The following is a 27,758-nucleotide window of genomic DNA, read 5'->3' on the forward strand; positions in this document are numbered from 1 at the left end:
TTTATCTTATTAAAAGAGTTTAACGCCTGCACATCAGAAACCTTTCTCCAGGATCAGAAACAAACTGCTAGCTACGATAAAATTGTTTCCTCTGGATGATTTATGTGATTCCTGTTTTACTTTTTAATGTTACTACATTTAATACGTTCCTGCACAATCTGTTGTTTTACCACCTGCTGTTGTAACTGGACGACATCCTGTCAGAATGATGTAAAACAATAAGATCCATTTCATTTTCCATCGACCTTTTTACTGGGAGTTGTACAACAGTCTGTGAAGCTGATCTGATCTGACTGTTCACACATGAATCATTTACATCAGTTTCCTGGAGAAACTTTTGTATCAGGATAAACTAAATATTCACTGATGTTGCTGTTTGTTTTAAGTCTCTTTTAATCCATTTTGATTCTCATTGTGGTTGTTTTGTGTCTCTCTGGTTTCATCTTTCTGTTTTTGTTTTATGTCCTTTTTTTGACTCAGTTTGCATCTGGTTGTTTAAAGTCTCTTTTTTTTAATCCATTTTGCATTTATTTACAGTTGTTTTAAATTTCTACTTTTGCTTCACTTTGTGGTTGTTTTGTGTCTGTAGTCAATTTGCATCTCTCTCTGGTTGTGTTACATCTTGTTGTTTGTTTGTTTTCAGTCTTTTTTTGTGTCTCTGTTGGTGTTGTGTGTCTTTGTGATCATGTGATTGACTTTAAACAGGAGAGACAGTCTTCTGGTACAAAGTTCTGGTTCCGGGTCAGTAAACCTCCCGGTCTCTGTGCAGGACTTTGACTTTGACTGTGGTGTTGTCACTAAATAAAAGCTGAGTCCCTCCTCCACCTCCTGATTAAAACCATCTCTCAGACCCCTGCAGGAGGCGGTGCACCGCTGGGGGGCGCCTTTCCCCCGCGTTGCCCCCGCAGAAGGATGTCCCCTTGCCTTCTGATGTAACTGCTAACCTGGGTACATCACCACCGGCAACACACACACACACACACACACACACCGAAGCTGAAGCAGGACGTCCGCGTGTATGTGTGTGTCGGACTGATGGAGGTGCAGCGGTGACATCCGTCCGCAGCAGCGGCACCGACAGGCGGAAACACACCGGGGAATGAACGCTGCGTGTGGGGAGACAAGAGGACGGACAGCGCTCCACCACCAGCACCACCAGCACCTCTTCCTCCACCTCCTCCTCCTCCTCCTCCTCTTCCTCCTCCTCCACCAACGCTGTGAAAATACACCTCTCACTGACAGCGATGTTGCTCCGAGGCTTCCTGTCTTCACCGCGGGGATCCAGCTGAAGAACCGGGACTGCGGACACAGCTGCAGGTGAGTCCCCGGTGATGGCTGCTCACGGCCCCGACCTGCTAACACGGTGTCACCGCTAATTAACGCCCAGATCTCTCATTACACTAATTGGCACAATGCGAGAAAAAGGCTGCTCTGTTACCTTTTCTGTCATTAACAGAAACACAGACGTTATTATAGTTGAATTACTTCAATCCTGCACAAACAACCCAGTATTTATGTCAGTGTGATGCATTATTATTCCTTTGCGCATGGATCGATGATTTATTGGTGATTGTTTTTGTTGTTGGGACCTTAATGAGTTCCACAATCAGACCTCCAGCCCTCTGTGCATTGTCCGTCATGTACAGTGAATTAAACACAACATTATGGAGGAATATGAGCTGAGTGACAGTAGAAACACAAATAATTAAAGGTCCCCTGTGAAGGTTTTTTCTTTTTCTTTTATAAACATGTTTCTCACCAAAACTCATTTAAACCTACAAAAAAAACCATGTTGAGTTTATTTCCTTCTTCTTAAAACATAATTTTCTAAATATTTAACTTGTGCATTGTTTACATTCATCTTTGCTAACCTGCAGCCTTATTCCTCGTTGCTTTTCTTGGTGCGTTTATTGACATTTTCCTGAAATTATCACATATTTTTGGCCCCTTTTCTATGAAGCGCTATATACATTAAATGTACATGTTTACTTACTTATACACTGTATAAACCCTCCACCTTTCCTTGCCACAAATGCTCTGTACAGCAAAACTGACACCTCCAGAGCCGCAGCTATTCTTAGCCGGTGAAGGTGAAAACACTAAAGAAGCTGATCCTCTCTTAGCCTTTAACTTTATTTAGACGGCGATGCTGCAGTGGAGCCAAAACTTTCTAGGAAGCGCACTTAAAACCTGGGAAGCGTTTATGAGCCTGGCCGTCACCTCGGCGCGTTAAACTATCAGTATCACCACATGGTTTCTGTGCAGTGGGGACATCGCATTAGTGTTGATATTCCAGTCTGCCAACTGTTTGTTGACATGTCTGTGAGGGCATAAAGCTGAGGGGGGGTTGTCATTAGTTTTGCAGGTTAAACCAAAGACCTGATGGCGGCGCTAGATGGGAAAGGTGTTACAGTTCGTCCTCAGGGGAGCGTGAACGTTAGAAACAAGTTTTACATCAATGCAACAAATAGTTCAGGAAATATTTCACTCCAAAAACGCTCTGGTGCCGCTGGAGGAAACATGAGGGGATCATCCTCTGGGGAACATGATAAAAATAAAATTCATGGCAAGTCATAAAACAGTCTTAGAGACACTTCAGTCTGGTTGGTTGGTTATTTTTAGTCACTTCACCATCTCATCTATCATGCAGCTTCTCGATCGCCACAACCGATCGGATCCATCCCATAATGCACGGCTCCTGTTTCCTCCCATTTCAGGTTCATTGTGCACGATTTGAACGTGTGTGGAGGGGGGGGGGGGGCGAGAGAAGATGGAGCCTGACAGGATCTGATTATCGGGCCAAAATGATTAGGTTTGCTTTAATGAATGCTGTTAGGAAGTAGCCACCGCAGAAAGAATGAGTCATAGTATTGATTGCAGCCCCCTCCTTCGCTCGCTCCCAACCACCTCTCCCCTCTCTCATCCCTCCTTCTCTTTTCCTCTATCTCCCCCTTTTGAATTCATAATTTGCCTTTTTTTTTTCTCACGGGACGTGCCAAACCCCCACTACCCCTCCCCCGGCCTCCCCTCTCCTCCAGAGAAAAGACAGACGGCACTGGAGGAGAGGTGGCACGCAGCCGGGCCGAGCGCTGCATACCAATAATGGCATGACTCGCTCGGTGCAACAATCTGGATGGGAGAGGAAGGAGGAGGAGGAGGAGGAGGGGGAGGAGGAGGAGGGTGATGGGTGGTGGGGGTGGGGGTCTTGTCACGAGATGCCACGTCATCGCAGTGTGTGAAATCTATTTTTAGCAGCGTAAACAGAGGGATTCCAGCCCACTGATCAGGGCTTCACAGTCAGGACTGTGTGGTGGGAGGCTGCAGGAGACACTCTATAATGTGTGTGTGTGTGTGTGTGTGTGTGTGTGTGTGAATGAACGACACTTGCATTGAGCCCTGTCTGTCTGTCTGTCTGTCTGTCTGTCTGTCTGTCTGTCTGTCTGTCTGTCGCTGCCCTCCCACCACCTTCCTCCGCCTGTCAGGGTGAAGCACTGCGCCGCAAATAGACCATCGAGCTCACGGCCTGTCTGTCGCGCCTCAGTCTGCTCCTGTCACATGCATGTACATATGCACCACGTCTCTCATGTGGAATTACATGCAAACCAGTGGTGGAAAGCCAGTAAACCAGTAATTATCATACACATCCGCATTGTTGCATACAAACACATGTAATGTACAGAAGCTGAAGCTGAAGCTGAATTTCCAGCCCTGGTCCTTTTGTTAAGCTTTTAAATCTACAATAAACAACCAAACAAATGAACAGAATCAGGTTTAAAACAATGAAGATGAATGTCAATATAAAATACTTAAAAACAAGATAAATAGTAGATAATAATGTAACATGTACAGTTAGATATTTAAATAAAAATAAAATATATAACACAGGACAAGCTGTATTTAGACTCACATTGTCAGGGTTTACAATGAGACGGTGCCTTTGCAAGAATACTTTAAATATAGATCCATACCTGCATGACGTCGGTATAGGAGGGCGTTGGGGGGGGGGGGTCATGTGAGACCAAGGTGGGGTTCGGGGGTGGGGTTGTTCTGAGAAACCAAAGCTGTCACATTTGGCCACGTTTGCGGCGCTCCATTTGTGCACTTACTCTAATTAACAATCCCCAGGCTTTGTTCGGATGCAGCGAGCCGTCGGTTGCTCATCAAATATTCAGATGCACGCACATATTCAGGGGTGTGGGTGAAGCAGAGCTCCTCGCTTACTCGATACTTACAGCGTCTCTGTTATTTAAAAGTATCGTCTGTTTCCTCAGAGACTTGACTGATTGTCAACATACTTTGTCCCTCGCTGATCAGGCTAAAATAATCCTGTTCATTCTCATTTGGTTCTTTGAACGCAGCTTGAGGTTTGTTGATCTTGAATAAGAGTGAACTCTTATTTTGAAATAAAGGTTCAGTTGAAACTGGGATCACCATTTGTGTGATTGGCTGAGCGCTGATCATGTGATTACACGTGCATGAGGGATCAGATTTAGTTCTACACTGCTCCACAATCTTTCCACTGTTTTCATATTTAATCAAAAACTTTGATCTGCTAAAGGCACAAGATGAAAACTACTGAAAACAATAAAAGTAATTGGGATTCATCCTCTGGGGAACGTGAACAGCTGTAACATATCACACGAAAATCCATCCTAAAGTTGTCAAGATATTTTGCTAAAAGCCAGTAGAATCCACAGGTTGAGTGTAAACCTTGATGTGTTGGTGGTACTGGGGAATCACTAACATTATTAGGGTTCATCCTCTGGGGAGAAGGAATATCTTTGCCAAATTTCATGGCAATCCATCCAATAGCTGTTGAGATATTTCAGTGATGGGCAGACCGACATTAACATCACTGCAGACATGCGCGCCGCTAGCATGGCTGAAATGCTGACTGTGTGTGTGTGTGTGTGTGTGTGTGTGTGTGTGTGTGTGTGTGTGTGTCTGTGTGTGTGTGTGGGCGATTCGTGTTCCCTCTCTTCCAGTCGGACGTTATGAATGTGAGTAATCAAAAGATGGATCTCTAGTCTTCGCAGATGCTTAATCTCTGTGACAAATGAAAGTGGGTGTTGCTGCAGTCTGGCTCCTCGCCACAACGCGCTCCGTGTCACCCACACCACACCGGCCTCGGAGGCCTGGAGCCGGGCCGGTCCGTGATGGTGTTGGGTCCTGGAGAGGAACTTCCCCTGTTTTATCTCTGGACCCTCAAACATCTCCCTCTGCTGTCGGACCCCCCCCCCCCTTTCTGTCCTCCCCCCACTTTCACTGACTCACCTTTTTGTCGCTGTGTGTTTATCAGTGGGGTTAGAAGTTAGAAATCCATCCTGTAAAGACAAATACTCGAATTGTTTTATTTTATTATCGAGCTCATTTGTTGTAAAGTTGTATTTTCTCAACTTGTGTTTTGATTTTTAATCAACGCACATAAAAAAGCCTCGGGCAAAGTCGTGTTATTCCATGAGAGAAGTCCTGCAATGAAATGAACTAATTATTTACATTAATTAACTAATCGTTCCAGCTCTGGTTTTCAGCTCTCTGGTTTCTGGGGAAACAGTGAAGCAGTCGTGTAAAGCGGGGATCACTGGGAGCCGTGATATTATATAAAATATCTCAGATTTAAAACCTTGAGCCGTCGTCTCTACATCCTGATTTCCCTCCACACCTCTGTATTTCCTCCCTCGCCTCCGTCTGCACGCGGCGACGAGGCGACGAATGAGTTGTGAATTGTGAGCTGTTGAGAGACGCCTCACTGTGTTTGTGGTGGATGAGGAACAAGTTGGTGCTGAGGCTGCAACTTATGTTTGTTATCTAAAAGGAAAAGTTGCACATATTGGGAAACAGGCTTCGTCACTGTCTGACAGAGAGTCGTGGCAGGATGAACCTCCTCCGGGGGCTCGGGGCTAAAGATTTGTTGTTGGGCCCCTTATTTCCTCTGATGCCTAAAAAGCAACCAGTAGTCCAGAGATGAAGTAACTGATTCGCTGACATGAAAGTCTGATTAAAAACAAAAGCTCAGCTCTGTGTATTTTTGTCATTTTTGCAAAAAATGAATTAGTTTCCGAGCTGGTTATTTGTCGAACGACGGGCGACACGACTCTGACTTTATGTTTTTATTCCACGACACAGCTTTCGTTTGCATTTGGCTCCTCAGTCTGAATCAATTAGAAGATTAAAATCTGCCTTTTTTATGATCTTCAGACGTCTCTGCACAAAGTCAGGCTTGTACAAAATGTGTTTTATTCCCACGGACCCATAATTCCAGTTCACAGCCGCACACTCAGTGGGACCGAAGCTGAAATTGTCCAGTCTTATAATAATATCTGGGACTTTGTCCAAACAGCAGCTGGCTCAGAAATGAAAGATGAAAATGTGAGTGAAGCAAAAACAGATGCAGTTTACAGTCGACCGTCAGGTCTGCGTACGGAGATGTCCTTTATTGTCATGCTGCTCGACCTCAAAATGACTTATTGAGCTTTGAGTTTGATAACGGGAGATAAATATTCTAGCTAACATTTTTATTTATAAATGTCTCCTGCGCAGGTCGCCTCAGTCCGTCACTTCTCCTCTCACATTGAAAACCACAGCAGCTCACCAGAGCAGATCTGTCAGATAAACACTGAGCCTCCACTCTTACACCCCATAAATGAAACGAATTACAGGAGATTTTAAAAGTTGAATGTCTCGTCCCTCTGGGATTTTAAACTTCAGATCCATTTAGTGACGTCTGTGATCGTCTCTGATGCTGTTTGTGCTTTTGATTTCGTCTGGTTGTGTTTGTTTTTCTGTCTCTCTCTTGCGAAAGAGATCTCGACCTCAATGAGATTTCCTGATTAGATAAAGGTTGTACTGTATATACACACTGTGATGCGTTCAGCTTTATTCTCATTACACTAAACAGGGCTGCACAGTGAAATGCACTTGTTGCCCCCTCCTCACTACACACAACAAAAGTGTCTGAACAAATACTCAAATATTTATTAGAATAGAATAAAACAAATAAAATAGAACAAAGTACATAAAAGAGCTAAAGAAAGAAAATATGCACATATACACACAAATGTTTATAATATGTTCAATATCAGTGTCATGAAAGTTATAGATGTGTAATGTGTTTACAGCTTGTTGTGTTGCCTTCAAGGAACCAAAGAAATCTGGGAACCCATTGTAAACCATCTCAGTGTAGTTTTACATCTCCTCTCTCAGGCTTCTCTCTGCAGCTCTAGTAACAACAGGTCGGTGAGCCAATCAGAGGAGAGGAGGCTCTGAGCCTCTCTTCTGATTGGCTGACTGTTTTCTGAGTGATCCAATAAAAAATATAGCAGATTTCAGGTAAACCTCAGAGAAACCAAATACTATAAAGGTTTGGATGGTGGGTCCAGGTGGGCGGGGCTTGGTGACTGCTTTGTTGTGACATCACAAAGTTCCAGAAGTCCTGACGGCTGGTTTTAAGGCTCAGTTTCTGAACACAGGCTGTGTGCATTTCTCTGTGGACTGAGGCTTTGATACTTTCACAGTATTAATATAGAAGCTAGAGCTGATCTATAATCACACTACACATGGACACAGACCTTTATATTATATGGGAACTTTAAAAGAGTCTAAACTTCAAAAGTTAGCTCTGTTTTTATATCAGGCCTCAAATTAGCAAATGAAGTCAGTGTTTACTCCTTCCTCCAGCGGTCGTTTCTAAGTGCACTGAACGCCTCAGTGGCTCCACAAAGTAACCGCAGACCCAGATGAACAGCGTGAGCAGTGATTAGCTGCGTTCCCCTCCCTCCTCAGACACTGATGCATCGCCGTCATTTACCAGAACGCAGGAAAAGCAGAGCAATTTGAGAGGCATCACAACTTACCCCTGCTAGCAGCCCCCACCACCGTCACACTGCTCTCTGCACCCCCCCCCCCCTCCACCTCCCGCCTCCCCTCCTCCGCCGCCCTGAGCTAAAAATAGCCCGTCCTCTCTCATCACCCAGCCATCACGTCAGGGCCGCGTTCACTCTCATTTGCTGCCCACGTCTCTTTTTTATGTTGTCATGTTGTGACAGTGTCAGATGACCACACTGACTGTGGATGAACATGTCTGGCATCCATTCAGGAAAGGAGACTTCCGCCTGGTGCCATACACAGAAAACAGAGTTTGAATGACGTGTCGCTTTCCTGATATTTTGTTCTGTATTTTATTCTATTCTCTGCCAGACCTTTTGTTCTTCTCACGCTGGATTGAGGAAGGAAAGTGTTTCGAAACATGACTTCTGCTCCTTACTCTGTGGTATTTCTGGGATATGAGTGTGACTCTCTCACGGAGCGCTGTGTGAGCTCTCGTGCTCTGAATTCATGTTTCATTAGCGGGACATCAGCTGCTCACTGAATCTCATCACAGCTGTTTGTCATTCACAGGAAGGAGGGAGGAAGCCACCGCTGGAGATGGACTGCAGGTCAGTGACAACAACTCGTATCTGTGGTGCTGAAAAGCCGTTTTAAAACCATTTCCTGTCAGCTGAAGAGTGGTGGATGAAGTATTCAGATCCTTCACCAACATCGCAGTGCAAAAAGGTACAAGTACAAGTCCTGCGTGAAAAATCCTACGTAATATTATCAGCAAAATATACCTAAATTACCAAAAGTAAAAGTACTTGTTCTGAAGCTTTATTAGATCCTGATGCGTCGATGCTTCAGCAGCATCTTACTGTTGTAGCTGCTCCAGGTTTAGTTTTGTCCAGTGGTTCCCAACCTGAGGATCGGGCCCCTCTAACGGGTCACCAGCTAAATCTGAAAGATTGTGAGACGATTCATTTCTTTCTAAAAAATTTTTAAATGTTTTGAGAAGAACCATCTCGCTTTCACTCGTCATTAACGCTGAAGCAACAAACCAATAAATAATAGTGATAATATGATCATTTAACGGACAGTATGTATTTTCTGGCGCTCGGGGGTTTCTCAATTGAAGCAGTAACAAAAGATGGAGTTTTAATGACGTCGTGAAGAAGCGTGGGATCATGGGAGTTGTTGTCGTCACGGCCGTTGCCGTTTGTATTCCTTCAGTGTCGGTGGTTCAGGAGGTTTTTACCAGCAGCTGAATTATCCACAGATGTTTCCTCCTGTCCACAACAAACAGACTCTGTGATGAAAACTGGTAAAACACCTTTAGAAATCAGTGTTTCTGTGACACTGTTTGGTGGAGACAGGACGTCAGGGAGGGGCTGCGAGCTGAGCCGCCGCCGCCGCTAACGTTTGCTCAGCTCGTTTCTCCGATGAAGTTGAGATCCAGACGTCCAGCCACTAAAAGTACTTAAAAAGAAAAAAAGTAACAGGAAATAAATGAACACTGTCAGACCAAATGAAACGACACCATCAGTACCGAGTACCTGACGGATCTGAGTGAATTAGGCAAATTATTCCAGTGTGATGATTTAAATTTGAAAGATAAATGATGTAGGAAAGAAGAAAAAACAAAGTTCTCGTCCACAAATCTGTTCATTTTCTCTTTTCTCTAAGGCTTTTTTTTCTTTTGGTGAAATATTCTATGATTTAAAGTCATTGTGCCTCAAACAGTCACTGAAAGTTCAGAGAGGAAAAGTCTCTTTGTCGGAGCTGATGACAACTCAGACGTCTTAAACAAGACGAGGAGCCACGAGACGCTGATTCTTCTGTGAAGTTAGAGAAGTTGGAAGCCATAAGTTTAATCTTTAACAATGTGTCTTATAAATGAGTCGTATTTTACTGCAGAATTAGTTCTTTTACTTGGATATTTTAAGCATATTTTGCTCATAATACTTATTCTAGTACTTTTGCTGAAGTTGGAATTTGAACACATGACTACTTCTTCCACCACTGGTAAAAAGAAAAAAGGGATTAAATGGAAATATTTAAGTAAAGTACCTGCACCTGCGTCTCTGTGACTTTCCACCGCTGCAGTGACCTCACTATCTGGTGACGCGTGAACTTTCAGCTGAGGTGAAATATAAATACAACAATCCACCCGGTATTTAGTCAGACACATCCTGCAGCCCCGCCGGCGCGACGTCCTGACAAATACCGTCAGTGAGGTGACAGTAACCTGAGAGTCTGATTGGTCTGATATGTGCAGGATGAGTAACAGGAGCGTCTGGTGAGGAAAGACGTGTTTGACAAGATCACAAATTAACAGCCACAACAGCAGCAGCAGATGTTCACGTGTAGCAGGGGCCGTGGTGTTTAGAGAAAGAAGGGGTTGATTCTGTTAGCGTGTGCTCTGCTGATGCTCAGATAAAGTGTGTGTGTGTGTGTGTGTGTGTGTGTGTGTTGGGCGGAGTACCTATCAACAAGTCATTTCATTCAGAGGATGTACACCCCTGTAGCTGGCAGATAAAACCAGAGGCTGAGAGCGAGGAGAGCGATGAACCACAGGGCTCATTCTCATTCTGAGCACCCCCCCCCCCCCCCCCCCCCCCCCCCCCGCTCGTCGGTACGGCAGTAAATTTAATCTAGGTGTAGTTTGCCTTTTGTGCTCTCTTGTAGTAAACGTCGTCAGGTTCATCCTCGGAGCCAAAAGGCCTCGCCGACTCTCAATTCTCGTGCCGTTTTGAAATGTCCTTAAAGAGAAGTGGGCGGCTTCACAATCCCCTACAGAACACGTCTGGCTGCAGGTGGGATATTTATAAACCTCAAACCCACAGAGACGCGTCGGCTGGATGTAATTAAAGAGACGTTTATAAAGCGTAGACGTGTGAGTCATAGAGTTTGTCCTACGCTTGCAGCGCTCGCTCAGTGCACATCAGGTCTCATCCACAGAAGCAGCTCTGGCTTGCGCCTCTCATGTGTCACCACCACGTTTGAGTCACAGAGCGACACGTCGGTACGAACGACCGAGAGAGAAAACACACAGAGATCTGAGATGAAATCTGCTCTGAGGGTATTTCCACAATCCTTAAAAGGAGTAGTTCAACAGGAGACAGTTAGCTTAGCTTAGCTTAACTTAGCGTAAAGACTGGAAACAGGGGGAAACAGCTAGCCTAGCTCTGACCAGAACTTACCAACACTTCTAATGGTTACTAACAAAAAAAAACATGACCACAAAGTTATGTTTTATATACAACTAATTTCTGAGCCAATTATTACCTTTTTCATCACAATGTTATTTGGAAAACAATTTTGTAATATGTAAACATCATTTCTAAAATTGCAAATCCTACAGTCCACCTCCATGCTAAAGCTAAAGTATGTTGTCATTTCTTTTAATTAGTTAAATTGGTCAAAATTTATGATAAAGGAAATGTTTCATGTTGCAAGCTGCAGCTGCAGGAAGTCAGAAATGACATATCTTCTTTGCTCTTTTTGTAAAACACAAGCAAAACGTCAACACATTATTTTGCATGAAAATATTTCTCACAAAAATATAAAATAGTAAAATGTAACATCTTTATATTCTGGAAGATAAAGCCGTACAGTTTGAATCAGAGGAAAGAGGCCTCTACTTTTAAATGAGTTAAAAATCTTTTATTGTGAAACAGACAGAATATTTACTACATTCAGATGGTTAAAAGAGTTTTTAACAATTCTGGAAATACCTTCAAAACAGAAGTAAAGATTGATGGGTATTGAGTTTAACAGATTTGAGAGCGTCGTCACAACTACAGTCTGGAATAATAGCATTTTGTATGGCGTACAGTTTTCCTCATTCGCCGATTTGTTAGTCAAAAGGAAAGACCTGTGTCCACGCCACTCAGCTGGCTCATTCAAATTCTGTGGACAATACAGGAAAAACACACAGCAGGAAAAACAGGACGGCAGCTGTATGAATAATCATCAGAGCGGGTGTTCTGCCTCCGGGAGCGGCTTCACTACACGTCCGCAGCATCACATTTTAATTAAGGCGTTAATTAATAATTATGTTACAGATGGTTTGAATGTTGAACTTGCAGAATGTGAGTCTGAACTTCTTGGACACTTTAATCAGTAAAATCTTATATTTATAACAATTATTGATGACTGCTTTTACAAAAAAAAGACAAGTGGTGAAGGAAAGTGGAGCAACCGATTAATTGATTGACAGAAAATTCGGCCAATCGCCAGCTATTGATGCAGTTAATTAATCATTTAAGTAATTTTTCAAAGCAGAAAATGCCAAAACTTCTCTTTATTTTTCCCCGGTGTTTGATATAAACCAAGAGATCAATCGAGAAAACAATCAGCAGCTAAATCAACTCTGACAATAACTATTAGTTTCAGTTGTAGTTGAATAATCTCAGTTTTAAAACCATTTGTTGCACAGTTCGATAAGTTAAGGAAGGTTCCTTCCTCTAGATGTTTGATGACAATGAGACTCTCGCTGGTTCCAGCTCCTCAAACGTGAGGATTTGGTGTTTGTGTCTGTTTTATATGATTTATATCGTCTGTGAAATTAATCTGGCTTTTACTTCGCGGCCCATTTGTTGCATGCAAATAAATAATGATAAAAAGAAATAAATGCATTAACAGTAAAAGTAAAATTCTAATCAAATAAAGTAAAATAAATGAAAGTCATAAATCATAAATAATAATAAAACAAGTGGAGGAGCTGACTCTGGATCAGTGTTGGAGAGTGATGTACACTGAAATGAAAAGGCAATCAATCTGGTGGGCTGCACCGCCGACTCGCTGCATCACAACAAACCCCACCAATCAGACGTCAGCCTCATGCGTCTCCATGGTAACAGAGCTTCCTTGGTCCCGGGGAGGTGGAGACAGCGAGGAGGGGGTGGGGGGGGGGGGTGGGGGGCGAGGAAAAACAGAAGAGAAGAGAGAGCGGTGGATGGGGGAAGAAGAGAGGAAGAGGAGGAGAGAGAGAGAGAGAATCGATACCTTCTCTTATTTCACAGTGAGGATTTAAAAAGAGAGGCTCCCTTCCCAGTCGGAGGGGAGGGGGGTCGAGCCGGTGTGGATGGGCTGACCGCAGACGGCAGAGGAAGGAGCAGAGAGCAGGGATGGGGTGGAAGGATGCCTGGGCTGGGGAGTCTCTGTGGGACCAGGATCTGCAACGGCCCCTGAGCCTCCGCTCGGTGGATCTGTTGGGTGGCTGTGTTTAGGTGGCTCCTTCTCCCCGCGAGGTAAACATCTGATTTCACTCCCAGAGCTGTTTCCTCTTCCCAATCTCCTCCCTCTCAACTGCACTGTCATGAAAACACAGGTAAATGAGATGATGGCAACATGGACGCCCGCCTGTTGGACTGTGGCGGCAGGAAGACACATTAGGTGGAGGATCTGCAGGTGGCTTCCAGCTCTCAGATGTGTCGTTTTCTGCACGGTAGTCGTGAATGTGACGAGCGATGTGTGTGTTTGTGTGTGTGTGTTTGTGTGTGTGTGTGTGTGTGTGTGGGGGGGATTTATTCATCAGGATCAGCGTGAGTGCTCCGGTGATGAAATGTGTTGTGTTGTGTGCAACACATGTTTAACGGTCATGTTGGGTGGTTGTGATGTGCTGCGGGGTTCAGTGCATTTCTGAGCAGCGTGTGCTGATGGGAGGAAGCTGTGGAAATCAATCATTGCAGGAGGTAATGCTTCACACAGAAAACACATTAAATACCATTTGGAACTGGTGATATTCTGCTATTTTTCTTTTCTAGGTGGTGTTTAGCCGGAGCTGCTGTAGCATGTCTTGAATTTTCATTGTCGATCTTCCACTTAATTTGAATAAGAATTGAAGTACGCAACAAGAGAGCACAGTACAGTACTTGACTCTTGGGGGGCGGGGGGTTCATGAAACCTGGAGAAACTGTACTCATCAGTGCCTGTGTGCACGGCAGACGTCATCTGATTCATTGGACACGGTGGCCGTGTTCCTCCAGATGTGAGTGAATGCTGTGGTGCTGTTTGTTGTGATTATCAAAAGCAGAGAAATCTCGTCAGGGGATCTTGTTAGCGCAGCACGACTCATGTAGCTCCTCTAACCGCTGAAGAATCGAATCAGATTTCATCCCGGTGCATCAAACTGTGAGGTGTAACAAAGACATGATGCACTGGCTCCTTGCTCTTAAATTTGCCCGTGCAAATATGATTACAATATGTTCCAAGGAATTTATAGTAGGTTTGATTTTCATGAATTAAACGTGGCTGTCGCACATTAACCGAAGCTCACATATAGACAGGTCTCAGTGACGTCACTGTGAGATGTGCAAGAACTTATTAGATCAACAGGATGAGTCGTCTTTGTGATTTTAAACTGCACAAATCTCCAACATCTCGAGAAGAGAATCTCAGAGCAGAATTAGCTGCATGGTAGTTTCATGGTTCCTTATGAGTGAAGTTTTAGCTTTTCGTAACGAATGCTAACATTGTTTTTTTAATGCTAACACTAGGTTTTTATTTTATTTTACATTTTTTGTTTTGCTAACATCACTTTTTTTAAAAAAATTGAGATTACTTTTCTTAATGCTAATGTTAGTTTTCTTCATGATGAGGCTACTTTTTTCATGCTAACATAATTTTTAACACTAACATTACCTTTTTTTGTACTAACATTACTACTTTTCTTCATGCATTAAAAAGTAATGTTAGCATTAAAAAATAACGTTAGAATGATAAAAGTATCCTAAGCATGACGAAACGTAACATTAGCATTCAAAAGTATGTCAGATAAATTATGTTATAATGCTGTCATTACTTTCTTTAGTGTAATGTTACATTTCTTCATGCTTAGGTGACTGTTTTAATGCTAATGTTATGTCTGGGATACGGACACAGGTAATTTCTCACTAAATATGTGCTAATGCTGTGAATTCTTGGCGCTGCTACTAGCTGCCGTTTCGCAGGCTAGCTACAGACGACTGATGTTGCTGCGTGTCGTACGTGAGTTTTGTGCTACAAACAAATTTACCTCTAACTCGCTATCAAATTACTTCTATGTAATTAGGACAATTAGCTGGTGAACATAGTGGAGCATTTAGCAGCTAAGGAGCAAGATATTAAAGATCTGTGCAGCACCATTGTGGTTTTGATAGAATAACTTTTGCATCTGAGCAGAACAGATCTTATTTGCAGTTAGTTTTTTTTCTTAGAGCTGTTGTAGCTGCAGAAAAGAGCAGACAGGTGTGTAAATATCCAGCTCCAGAGGTAAGTGGTCTCAGCTCTTGACACCTTCACTGTCTATCGCCACAGTGGGATGGTGCACACACACACACACACACACACACACACACACACAGAGGGTTTGAGTGTAATTTGAATGGGTGGACCGGGGTGTGTTTTTCACGGGGGCGGTTGAGCGGCCTCTGGGAACAGGCTGCTGGCAGACGGTGCTGTGTTTAATGGACCGGCGCTGCTTTCCTCTGAGTCGGTTGTCTCGGTGGCAAATTTGGTGCAATTTAGCTGTGGGATTTTTCATTCTGCCATCACACGGCACTTTGATAGAGGACAGCTGGCAACCAGTCCCCCTCTTAGTGGTGGCGATGGGACATTTACTTTGTCTGTGGTGGTGGTGGAGCAGACACTGACTGTGATTTTTGGCTGTGAGTTCAATTAGTAAGCTTTCAAATTTAAGCAGGAAAACTATTGCATTGTTTGAAATTTCCCAGCGGCTGCATGAACACAATCTTCTGTTGGATTTTCTTGGCGATTGTGAAAATGTTTTCACACCGTTGCGGCAATTTGAGCCACACAGCAGCTGCTGGTTTCTGTAAAAGCCGATCTTCCTTTATGATTGGCTCCATGTTTTATCGTTAATGCCACAATACGAGGTGCAAACTTCATCAGTTAAAAGGATTAGAGAGGATAAAGTTACACAGAGAAGGCGGAGAGCTAATTTTCTACGTGCTGTGGTTTGGTAACTCTGTGTGAAATTGGCCATAAGCCCAAGGGATCTTTGTTTAGGCCTGAACTCAGCAGTGGACATTCCCAAAGTAATTAGAGGGAATAGAGCCATATTCTACGCCCAGAGAGAGAGAGAGATGAAAAGCATTACATCACATCTTCGTAAAGTACTCCCTGTTATTCTGAAAAATGTAATTGAAGTGTGGTCTTCTGCCAAGTTAGAGTCCAGGAATTAAATGTTTAAGTGCTCAAGTTATTAGTAAATAAAAACTTTTGATTTTAGAGCATGTTTCCACTGGACTTACAATATATATATATATCTCCTTGGTTGTCATGGTTACAATATAAACAGTTAGTCTCACACGGGAATCGAACACCGCTCTCCTGTATCATATTCATCCATCCACCACCAACCTCCTCCTGGACGTGGTCTTTATACCACGTCACCGACACTTTTCCCTTTTCGCTCCTGTCATAATTACTACGGCCACTAGATGTCGCCTAGCAACAAAACGTAACTATGGGTCGTAAAAAACCTGCTGCACAGACGACCTGTGGGCTCGTTTTTTTGTGTGGTTTATATAAACCGTTTAACATGTGTCATGTGATCTATCGTTAATATAAAAATGTATTATAGCAGCTTTAAACAATTTAAGTCAATTAATTTAAAAGCTAAAATAATAATAGATAGTTTAACCTCCCAAAACACTCATTTAAAATACTTTTTCTTTCCTTTTTTGTGTTTTAGATGGTTTAAATACGACACAAGTCTAGAGCCCGTGTATAAAGACTCCTGTCAATCAACACCCACATGCCTCTCTATAAACCTTAATATCTTATTAATGGCTTAATGAGTTTTCGAGCCGCCACCAGCGCACTCACTGGAAGAAGTGAATGTGGTGATTGAGACCATAATGACTTGTGGGAAATATCTCTCAGCATTTCCCTGAGAGACGCTGACCCGTCTTGAATGGGTGTCAGATTTGTCACAGCCGGTATCTATCAGCCATCAGTGTCATTGCACATTAAAGTTCGTTTTAATGGGCTTCAGCCGTTGGTCACGCCAGGCGCCACTTTAGACGATAAAATACCAGAGAGCAGAAAACATCTCCTCCCAGAAAAATAGAGAAGTATTGCTTCTTTATTTTTGTTGTTGCTTGAAACACCAACAACAGAAAATGATTAAATTATTATTTGAATACTTGCTGATTGACTTTCTGACAATTGAATTATCAATTATTGGACTAATCAGTGTATTTTCTCACTGTGCACCGGTCGTCTTCTTCACTGTTTTCAGTGGATCCAGGCTGCTGGGTTTTTTTTTTTTGATCTGCTGAGTCATCGCCCACTTTATAAATAAAATAATAAAAAAATAAAAAATAAAAAAAAGCCTCGTCTTCATGCGTGACTCTGTCGACGTGTCAGTTTTCATCCGTCTCCGTCTCACACTTTGCTTCATGGGGGGGGGGGGCAGTTCTTCTGTAAGTCAAGGACTCGTTCATCACAGGATTCAGGGAGGAAAACGTCACCGTTTCACAGACTCTTTTTTCCACTTGTCTGTTCGTTCTCCTCCGACTTTCACTGGATGGTTTTTTTTATTTTTTTTGGCTCCATTCTGACTAAAAACTCCAGAGAGACAGTTGCAGAAACAACCAGCTCGTCCTGATTCTGATGTTTGATGTGAACATTAACTGAAGCTCCTGACCTGTATCTGCTGCCACGTGATTGGCTGACCGGAGCAGGTGTTCTTGTATCTCGTGTATTTCCTAACACGATCACCACAACGACTTTAAAGGGTGTGTTCACACCAAACAAACAAAAAAAAGATACAGATATAGTGAAGATGTTTTTAAAGATAACGTCAGGAAGCTGATGTTGTTGCCTCGTGTTGTTTGCAGTCAGATCTTTCAGGTCGTCTTCTCTCTACATCCTGACCTCTACGGTTCATCTGCTGCAGCAGCTTGACCAAACATGCATAACCTAATCATGCACAGATGGACATACTGTGACACACACACACACACACACACACACACACACACACACACACACACACACACACCACTTTTCATCTGACATCTCGGCCCCTCCTCTTCCCTCTCTCATGTTAAATCAGCATCAGATTCACAATCCGTCTTAATCTGTGTTAGATTAAGTAGCCATTGTCATGTGACCCTCCCGCACTCGTCCCTGCCGGCTCGCCGCTCGTTAGTTTGTGACTCTTGTGTCACCGGCGGCGGGTGGACGGCCTCACAAACGTCACGCTGCATCGCCGCCGTTTGGATAGATGGGTGTCGGACGCCGGAGGAGGAAGGGGAGCGGACGCTGTTTTTCTTATTTCTTATTTACAAGCAACATGTCCTTTTTTACTTTAGATAAAATAAAAATAATCTTTATGCACAATCAAGGCAAAGCTGTAAAAAGGTGGAATATCTCCCTCATTCATACAAAGTAAAAATACCTCAACCAGGCTGCGTCTTCAGTGTGTGGACTGAGTTGGGATTTAGGTTGCTGGGGGATTTCTGGGATGTTGCTAGGTCAGTGGATTACCTTGTAATAGATCTGTAGGAGGGCTGGAGGTCACACACAGGATGTGTTGGATTGTGTGTGTGTAGAGAGAGAGAGAGAGAGAGAGAGAGGAGGGGTGGGGGGGTTTAATCCTCGAGACAAACATGGCGACTCCTCCTCTAGAAGCTCAAATCTTCATATTCCACTAAAAGTCTGTTTTTTATTTTTGCTTCCTGTTTCAGGTGTGAATAACGATGACTCTCATCCTCGCCGCTTGAACATGCTGCTCGGGTAGCGAAGCCGACCGAGAGAGGAGCGTCTACCCTCTTACACTCCTTCCCCTCTGGACACACACACACACACACACACACACACACACACACACACACACACACACACACACACACTCACACAGAGAGTCGGCCCAATTCAGGCACAACCATGCTGATCAAGGAGTATCGTATCCCCATGCCGATGAGCGTGGAGGAGTACCGCATCGCTCAGCTCTACATGATCCAGGTGAGTGTGTGTTTTATTTTTTCACTCCAGACAGGTTCGTTATGAAACACCACGTCACATGATCTCGCTCAGACATGTCGGCGTGTACAGTGTGTAGCACCAGACTCCATTAAAGAAGAGATTTCAAGATAAACACAGATTTTTTTCCAGTTCGTAGTAAAACACTAAACTGTCACTTAATAGACCGATTGTTCAGTGTGTCATTTCGAATAAAGACAAATAAAAAACCAGCTGTAAATAAAGTTTTAAAGGTGGAACAACCTTCACAGAAAGAAGAAATTACTCTCCACCTACCAAATATTTTACAGTTTATTCCACTTGACAAACCAAAATCAGTGGATCAGAGATTTACTGTTAAAAGAAGGAGATTATCACTTTAAAAAAAGTTTGTAATTACAATTCAAATATTAGCATCTATTAGCAGCATATGAACATTTAAGTAGATAAAAGGACATTTTAAGTTTTTTTTTTTTAATGTAAAGTATTTATTAGTAATTACATTGCTATTATTTCATGTTATTACAGCTGTTTTTACTGTGTTATCTGTTTATAGAGCAGCGGAGTTACAGTTACAAATAGATTAATAATCACATTGATAATATTTGCTCACAGCTACATTACAGTGTGTTATAAACTATTTATTAAATGTTTGTATAAATGCTAAAAAAGTGAAATTCTATTCTCTAATGTCAAACTTTATTTGGTCCTAAACTGTGTGTGTAATGGGAGAGACGACAAACAATAATAATAATTAATAACCTTTATTTATTTAGCACTTTTCAAAACAGCAGCTTCACAATTAGTAATAAAAGTGCATAAAACTCAACAATAAATAAACAATATAGTAAACAGATAAAACCAACAGAACTTTGGAGGAGGGCTTGAAATGTGATATAATCATATAAGTTGAATATAAATTGAAATGAAAACGATGTGATCTTGATTTTAACTCCAGGAGAAGTGATATTAAAATACCTCGCAGAGGAACGTGCCTCCAGTCCGACAGCTCGGTTTCACTGAAACTATTTAAATAATAAAACTAGTGCTCGGTGTTGATGTCTGTTAACGAGCGAATGCGTCAGATAAGGATCTGACGAGAAGTCAGTGAGAGTCCGGTTCGTTAATGAAGCAGAGAGGAAGAGAGTATTTTCTCTGCGGCGGGCGACGATCCAGGTGGTTTGCTAACATGAGTCTTGAGTTGAGGTGTGTGTTAGTGTGTGTGTGTGTGTGTGTGTATGTGTGTGTGTGTGTGTGTGTGTGTGTGTGTGTGTGTGTGTGTGTGTGTGTGTGAGGTCAGGAGTTGAAGGTGTCATGGTGTCACCCTGTACCAGAACAGGGCCGGTGAAGAACATGGTTAAAGGGTCACAGCGGCGGTGGTGTTGTTCTGCAGACCAGATGGTGCTCCATCTGCCTGTGGATTGTGTTTCATGTAATAATTTTTGTTCAAACACAAACACACACACAACACACACACACACACACTTTTACAAAATTACATATAAAAATTATTGTGAGAGACAGGAAAAGAAAAAGGGAAACAAGGAGCTGAGTTTGTTGTTATGTGCAGATCATTACTGTGATGAGTCTGTTTGTCGGTAGGTTTCCAGAGGATAATTAATCTTCTGCATGAAAATTAAACTGTATGGACATAATGATGTTAGTAACGCATCAAAACCAACAGATCGGCTTGGAGTTGTATGATAATAGAACAAGAGTATGACTGAATATCATGAGTCTGACTGCTTCTCTAAATGGATTTTTTATGTTTTAACTTTTAATTTGCTGGTATAATGATATGAACTTCGTCCGTCTGTCTATATGTGACGGGTTAGTGGAGCTGAAGCTGCTGGGAGAACTGGTTCAGCTTCAGTCAGAATCTCAACATATATTTATGTAATATTATCTTACATGAGTCTGTGTGAACGCAGGAGTTTGAGTGGATCAAATAAATGAGGTAGAGTGTGAACATTAGAGAGAGTTAGAGAGGCAGACTTGTGAACTCTTGGACGGAGCCGGGCTGTTTGAGTTTATTATTATTATTATTATTATTATTATTTACAGACACATATTACAGTGATGTCAGCAGGAAAGCAAATCCACATATTTCCCATAATGTTAAAGAACAAGCTGACATTAAACTCACTTCCTCTTCTCTTATCTGTCCGTCTCTGTGACCGGATTGAAATGATTTGCATTCGTATTTGTTTATTTAAAAAGCCCTTATTGAAAAACTGCCTTCATATCTCACGTCCACATTCGTTTACATTGCAGCTAATAACCGGCTCATTCTCCACGTCCCTCCTGGTCATGTTAGACTCTTAACCTCTCACCTTTTCATTTCTGTTTGAACCTGTTATTATTATGGTATTTTTATCTCCTCCACAGCGTTGTGAATGAGGGATTTACCCGTCAGTGATGTCCAAGTTTAAATAAAGACACAATAAATAGATAAAAAATTAGCGAGGGGACTTTACACAGAAGCAGAAACTCAGTGTATCATCAGATTAAGAGAAGTGTGGGTGTCGTTTGTTGCTGTAGTTTCTCTTGAGGTTTCATTGTGCTGATTCACTTTGGCAGCGCGCTGTGGCGGATGTTTGTGTGTCTCCGGTCGGGTTGAGATGAAGAAGAAATTCAGTGTGAAGTGAAAGGAAAGAAGATGAAGTCAGATGTCAAGAAAAAAAAAAAAAAAAACATTTCCACTTGTCAGAGTCATGTTTTTTTGTCCCCCTCAGTTTTAACTTCACACTCCACGTCCACGCGCAGTGATGGAGCTGTGAGAAGGCGGAGTGATCTTCCTCCTCCGACTCTTACTGGTCGAAGATCCTCCTGAATATCAGCTTTGATAATGAACACTTTTACATGCACACACACACACACACACACACACACACACACACACACACACACACGTCCGCTGCTGGTCCCCCCTCCTCCTCCTCCTCCTCTCGCTCAGCGTCACAGCTGAGAGCCGGGTTGCCCTGGTAACCGGTGACATCAGCCGCAGCATGGCAGAAGCTGCCATCATTTGTTTGTGATATGGATGAGAGAGAGATAGAGACTGAAAGAAAGGGAGGGTCGGATAGAGAGAGAGAGAGCGGGAGGGCAGACATGATGGTTTTAGTCTGCATCGCCATGACGACATTACAGTATGTCTCGCTCTCAGAGCTGGATACAGGTTTCGGTGTTATAACACCTTTCCCTCTCCGTCAGGGGAAAGAAACGGGTTGGATTGGCAGGTGGAGGTGAGAGCGTCCTGGTGGTTAGAAATGTAGCTGCGATGATTTTTACATCAAATGTATTTTTCTTTTTATTTATTTTTTATCTTTCACATCAACCATCCTGCTTCCCATAATATTCACTAAGACCAAATGTGGATTAATCCACCACTGAAAATAGTCCCCAACCAATGAGCAGCTGTTTTAGGGAATTATTTTATTTTATTATTATACATATACATAATCATTTGGTCTGCATTGTTAGTTCTGTTGAGAAAAAACAAACTTTAAAATATATTCTTCCTGAGGAGCCCCCGAGCTGCAAAACATAAGGACCTAAAATAAGATTTAAAGTTTGAAACTTAGTTAACTGGAGCTTTATTACGGCTCCAAGTAAATGTAGTAATTTTATTACAGCTGTCACAGAATCCCAAAACATTTCAGTGCAGCCTCTAAAATGACCATAAAGTGGAATCAACACTCAATTTCAACCAATAAATGATCATCTTTAGTGTCGCAAAAGCTGCAGTTAGTGGATTACATTGCACTGATTCAGTTCCTGTCATTTTGTTTCATGTCTCCAAAAACAGGTCGTCCTCCAATTATAAAAGCTAATTATAGCTGAGTTTACAGTATGGGGGGGATATTGTAGCAATATTATTTTCATCTGTGTGTGGAGAGTTGTGAAACTGTATCTCAGTGTCATTTCTGACTGTGTAAAGGCTTGTGTAAACATATATATATATATATACAACAGTTCTGTGAAGTTCATCTGTGAGCCTGAGCTCAGGGCAGAGAAAACCCTGAGCTACAGACAGATCGTCACACACGTTTGGATGTGAGGGAGTGCAGCAAATGTTTAATGCCAAAACTGCGGCGGCGGAGAGGCGCGCTCAAGGTGGAATGAAGGATTGTTTGTTTTTCCGGCTCTTGAAGCGAAATCCTTCGTTTTTCTTTTAAAATAAAAAAACATTTTCATCCAGTTTTTTTATGAATCATAAGTAAAAGTTTATAAAAATTTTGTCCTGACGTCAAAAAAAGCAAAAAAGCCAAGTCATTTATTTAATTGAAGCAGCGAGCTGCTGACAGTTTGAGACATGAGTGTCCGGTGTCAGACTGACGGCAGCCACAGAGGCTGAGGAATGGAAGTGGAGAATGAAACCTCTGAGCAGCGGCTGATAACGTTTGATGCATGAGGTTCTGCTGTAGGAACGTTTACGTGGACCTGAGGACGGGGAGTCGTGCACCGCCGGTTTATGCTAACCTTGTGGTGTCACATAAATTATTCAGGGACGGCTCAGCCCGGCAGAAGCGAGACCCTCGGCAAAGCCAGAGCCATTATGATTCCACGGACGCGGTCCTGAGAGTGTCTGCTCGACCCGGCAGCACTTCTCCGATTGGACACGGGCTCTGTTTTCTTTCACTTCTTCTCCTCATCTTTCTTCCCCTGTCAGCTGCTGAAACCCTTCGCTGCCTTCTTTGCAAATTGGCCGAGGCTCTTTAAAACGTTTCTTTACTCTTTTGCTTTTCAGTCTTTGTTTCAAACTGGACGAGTGCCTCTCCTCACAGCCCAGTTCTGACTCATCCCCTCTGTGTTTTATATATTTGGTGCAACTTTGTTCACGTTCAAGGGCACAAAGACTTTGATAACTCTTTACTCTGCAGGTCTGTTATTTTACCAATAATTACCAGCAGCAAGTGTTAGTTCAAACTGCTTTGTAGAAAAATCAAAGATCAAATCGACGATGTCCATGTACGGAAGCCCAGAAAGGTCATACTGCTAATATTTAATTATCCCGTTATCTCCTGGCAACAAAGCTCCAATGGAATATAATACAAAAAAAGTCACATTCACAGGTTATAACATAAACCAGAAAAAGTAAAATACCCCTCTGTTCATGGGAATGTCATTGATTAATAGAATAGCTGAGATTCAGCAGAAGAAATGGTAAAATAAACTGATTTCAAAGTTATTCATAGTTTCATTTGCAAAAAAAACCCAGTAATTTAACTACTTGAATCATTATGCACAGCTGAGTGTAGCTGAACAATCACAAGCTACTGTGAAACGTAGTTAAACTACCAGATAAATTACATGTAGTTCAACTACTGTAGCAGGAACTACCACAGAGTTTAAAAGTCTGTTCAAAGACTTTGTCACCGTTTATTTTTAAAAATATGTTTATTATTTTTGCTGGATAGTCAGAATGCAAACTTACAAAATGAGAATAAAATAAAATAAATAACATCAGACATAACAACAGTAACCACAGTCACAGATAGAATAAGTGTTTCTTTAAAAAGAACAAAATAATATATACATATTTAAATTTAAGGGCGGTTGAACCAGAAAATATGGATGAAGAACTTCCTCACAGAGCTGCTAGCATTACTGTAGCCTCTTAGCCTTGTTGTCGTCTGTCATGCCTCAACTGTGTGTGTGTGTGTGTGTGTGTGTGTGTGTGTGTGTGTGTGTGTGTGTGTGTGTGTGTGTGTGTGTGTGTGTGTGTGTCAGATTTGGATGAAAGCCAGACACCAGAACACACACACAGAGCAGACGCAGCATCCTTGGTTCCCACTTGTGTTGCAGAAGGCAGATGTTTGTGAGTGGCGCTCTGAAGGCAGCGGGGGGGGGGGGGTGAAGGTTGCACCACAGCGAGGTTTTGGATCCAGTAACACAGCAGGACTGATGCTCCATCTTCAGTTTGTGACACTTTTTCCTCAAAGTTCCCGTGTGCGGGGTCGACACACCTCGGCTCCCAGACGTGTGTTATTAATACAGATCCTCCGTGTGCTGCAGCGGAAGACACGCAGACATGAGGAGGGTAATTTAAGGCCCTCAGCTCCTCACCTAAATTACATTACCTGCTAGATTACAGCAATTTTCCAGCTGTTTGCCTCCTCTGACCTTCATTACTGATATTACCTCCCTAAAGTCTCCAGGAGAGAGAGAGCTCCGTGTTCAATCCGAGCTCTCGTTCTTGACCCCGAGCGCCTCACTCTCGCTCTTAATAATGATCGCGATGATTTGTATTCACACGGCGCCGTTCCTCGACCCGCAGCACATTACAATGGAGGGAATAAAACAGCTTTTCAATCACGGGTTTGAAGGCAGGGTACAGTATCTACAGTGTGGTCGTCTGACGGCGTATTTATTCATTCATTAAAAACTGCAGGTCGACGGAAACAGTTCAAATTAAAACTTATGAATGAGACTTTAATCAAAATTTTTCACAGATTTGTTATCAATCAGGATTAAACACCTAAATAAAAAATAAAAAAAAGTGTTATTTTTAATCTCCTCCTCATCATTTCAACCAGCTGGCTCTAGAAAACTGAGTGTACCTCTTATCTGAAGTAGGAGAGAGGTGCGCACATTTTTCTTTTATAAGATAAAACCAGAACCGACGCTCCTCGGCCCCGGACGTTGACTGTTGACTCTTATCTTGGTAAAAGTTATCTCTGTAGGAATCAGTGGGTCAGTTTCCTCACTGGTACTGGTGTCTCTCTCTCTCTCTCTCTCTCTCTCTCTCTCTCTCTCTCTCTCTCTCTCTCTTCACCGGTTGCCAGATAAGATTCCTCCGCTGGGCGTTTTTTCATTACTGGCTCTAAACTGTGGAATAGCCTCGGTCACGCCTCTTTACTTTGCTCCTAACACACTGCAGGTCTCCTGGTTCTCTCTGTGCAAAGCATCTTGGGATTCCTCATGTCGCTGCAACAGCTGGTGACGTAAACGTTAAAAACTCCAGGCCCCAGTTTTCTGTTTGTGCCTCTGTGACTTTGGTTCAGTGTCTCTTTCACTCATTCTGACTTTTTGGTTGTAAAATTTAAAAGGTGATGACTGTAATCAAAAGGGGTTGAAGAACAGTAACCTTTTTATTTTGGGGGCTTTATTTTTAAGCTTGTGCATAAAAAATGATGAAGATTTTTTTATATTTGTTTTTATTTATTTGTTCTCTCAGCAAGGCTTGTATCCAAAATTATTTATCCTTCCACTTTTACTGATTTACTAATCTCCCTAATGTTGATGTTTAGGCTCCGGTATCAGATCCTGGAGAGGATTGATATGATTTATAAACACTCCATGTTCCTCCTGTGCAGCCGAGCGCCGCAGACGGCCGCGGTCTAAATGCAGAGCCTCTTAAGGAGATGTAGTGTGTTTATAAACTGATGCTGTAATCCCAAACTCCCTCTGTGGAGCAATAGGCTTAATACACAGCTCAGTCTTACAGGATCTGAGGGGTTGAACCATCTGCTGCCTTTTATTACGGGATGTTACACGCTGGGCGGAAAGGAAAAGCATTGATTTTACCTCCTCTGTGCAGTGGAGCTCCCTCACCTTCACCGCTCTAAAAGAATTTAAAAAAGGAAAAGGAAAAGGCAGTCTCCCTTTTTCCAGCTCTGTGATGGAGGGGGCTTCGAATGAGAGACAGGAGTGCTGTGTAAGAGGAGCAAGGGTTTAATTGGACGTAGCTATAGGAAATAAAGGAGGGTGGGAGGATGTGTGTCAGGGGACCGGGGGCTGATGGATGAGGCTGAGTGGACAAACCTCTCAACCGTACATTTAATAAAATAAAAGTCCTGCCGCACTTTGACAGTTTAAGTTTGTTTTACTCACTGAAATATAATGAAATATAATGTGATAGATGGTGAAAATGTCGGCAGTAACTGATTCTTTCTGCCGCCCCTTTAGAAAAAGAGCCGGGAGGAGAGCTGCGGTGAGGGCAGCGGCGTGGAGATCCTGGAGAACAAGCCTTACGAGGACGGCCCCGGGGGCTCGGGCCAGTACACGCACAAGGTCTATCACATCGGGAAACACATCCCGTCCTGGTTCTGTGCCATCCTGCCCCAAGCGGCGCTGCGAGTGGAGGAGGAGTCCTGGAACGCCTACCCCTACACCCGGACCCGGTGAGACCCCCCCCCCCCCCCCACAAGAACCTGGGCCCCTAATCATCAAACTGCTGCTGGACTCAAGTCACTTTTACTCCTGCAAACAAACTTCACCATATATTACTTCTTCTTCTTCTTTTTCTTCTTCTTCTTTTTTTCTTCTTCTTCTTTTTCTTCTTCCTTCTTCTTTTTCGTCTTCCTCTTCTTCTCCTTCTTCTTCTTTATTCTTACTTATTACTTATTATTATTATTATTATTATTATACATTAGCTGAAGGACTATGATTAAGAATACAGTAGTTTTAGTCAATTATTTCTAAGTATTTCACCACTTATCTTCCTTTTTTGGGCATTGAGGGATTAAAACAGACAATAACATTAAACATGAAGCACTATATTCTAAATACAAAATAACTGAATTCTCTGTCACCCCTATTGATATTTTCAAACATTATAAATATGTTAGTTTGTTGTTAATTGTCCCCAGAGATTTAAAGATTTCACACAAATAAAACAAACTTTTTATCTATACTTGTAACTGCTGCACACAGTCCTCCTCTGATCAATCATGTGATCATATGAGAGCTGCTCTTCAAAGTCACTTTTACACTTGGTTGTAAGTCGGAGGAAATAACTTTTCTTTAACTGGTCTGAGACTCACGCTGAACGTGTTTAAGAGGAGAAAGTGTTTTCACGTCGCCGACAGGCCGGACAGACACTAAAAACCCTCCCTGCGCCTCTTGGGAAAACAGTTGCTGCACGTTAACACTGGAGCTTAACATTAGGCAGGTTATCTAAAGCAGGACAGACTGACCTTTCAGTCATAAAACGTCGTTAAAGGTTTTCATTATACGGCTCCTAGATT

At 42.6% G+C, this 27,758-nt stretch overlaps 1 protein-coding gene across 3 annotated transcripts in view; it reads left to right on the forward strand.

The window, feature by feature from the left end:
- The first annotated feature begins 996 nt into the window (after window positions 1-996).
- Window positions 997-27,758, forward strand: part of LOC130186086 (membrane-associated phosphatidylinositol transfer protein 2-like) — a 52,023-nt gene continuing 25,261 nt past the window's right edge. The window contains exons 1-4 of one of the 3 annotated variants that reach the window (XM_056402817.1): window positions 997-1,317; window positions 8,398-8,435; window positions 18,513-18,789; window positions 26,698-26,912. In XM_056402817.1, the coding sequence (XP_056258792.1) occupies window positions 18,712-18,789; window positions 26,698-26,912 (293 nt within the window). In that variant the 5' untranslated portion in view covers window positions 997-1,317; window positions 8,398-8,435; window positions 18,513-18,711. Of the gene's footprint in view, window positions 1,318-8,397; window positions 8,436-12,243; window positions 13,065-18,512; window positions 18,790-26,697; window positions 26,913-27,758 lie in introns of those variants that run through there. The other 2 variants (XM_056402818.1, XM_056402816.1) reach the window with 2 other exon arrangements.

This window comes from Seriola aureovittata, chromosome 18, assembly GCF_021018895.1.
Source record: "Seriola aureovittata isolate HTS-2021-v1 ecotype China chromosome 18, ASM2101889v1, whole genome shotgun sequence".
NCBI lineage: Eukaryota > Metazoa > Chordata > Actinopteri > Carangiformes > Carangidae > Seriola > Seriola aureovittata.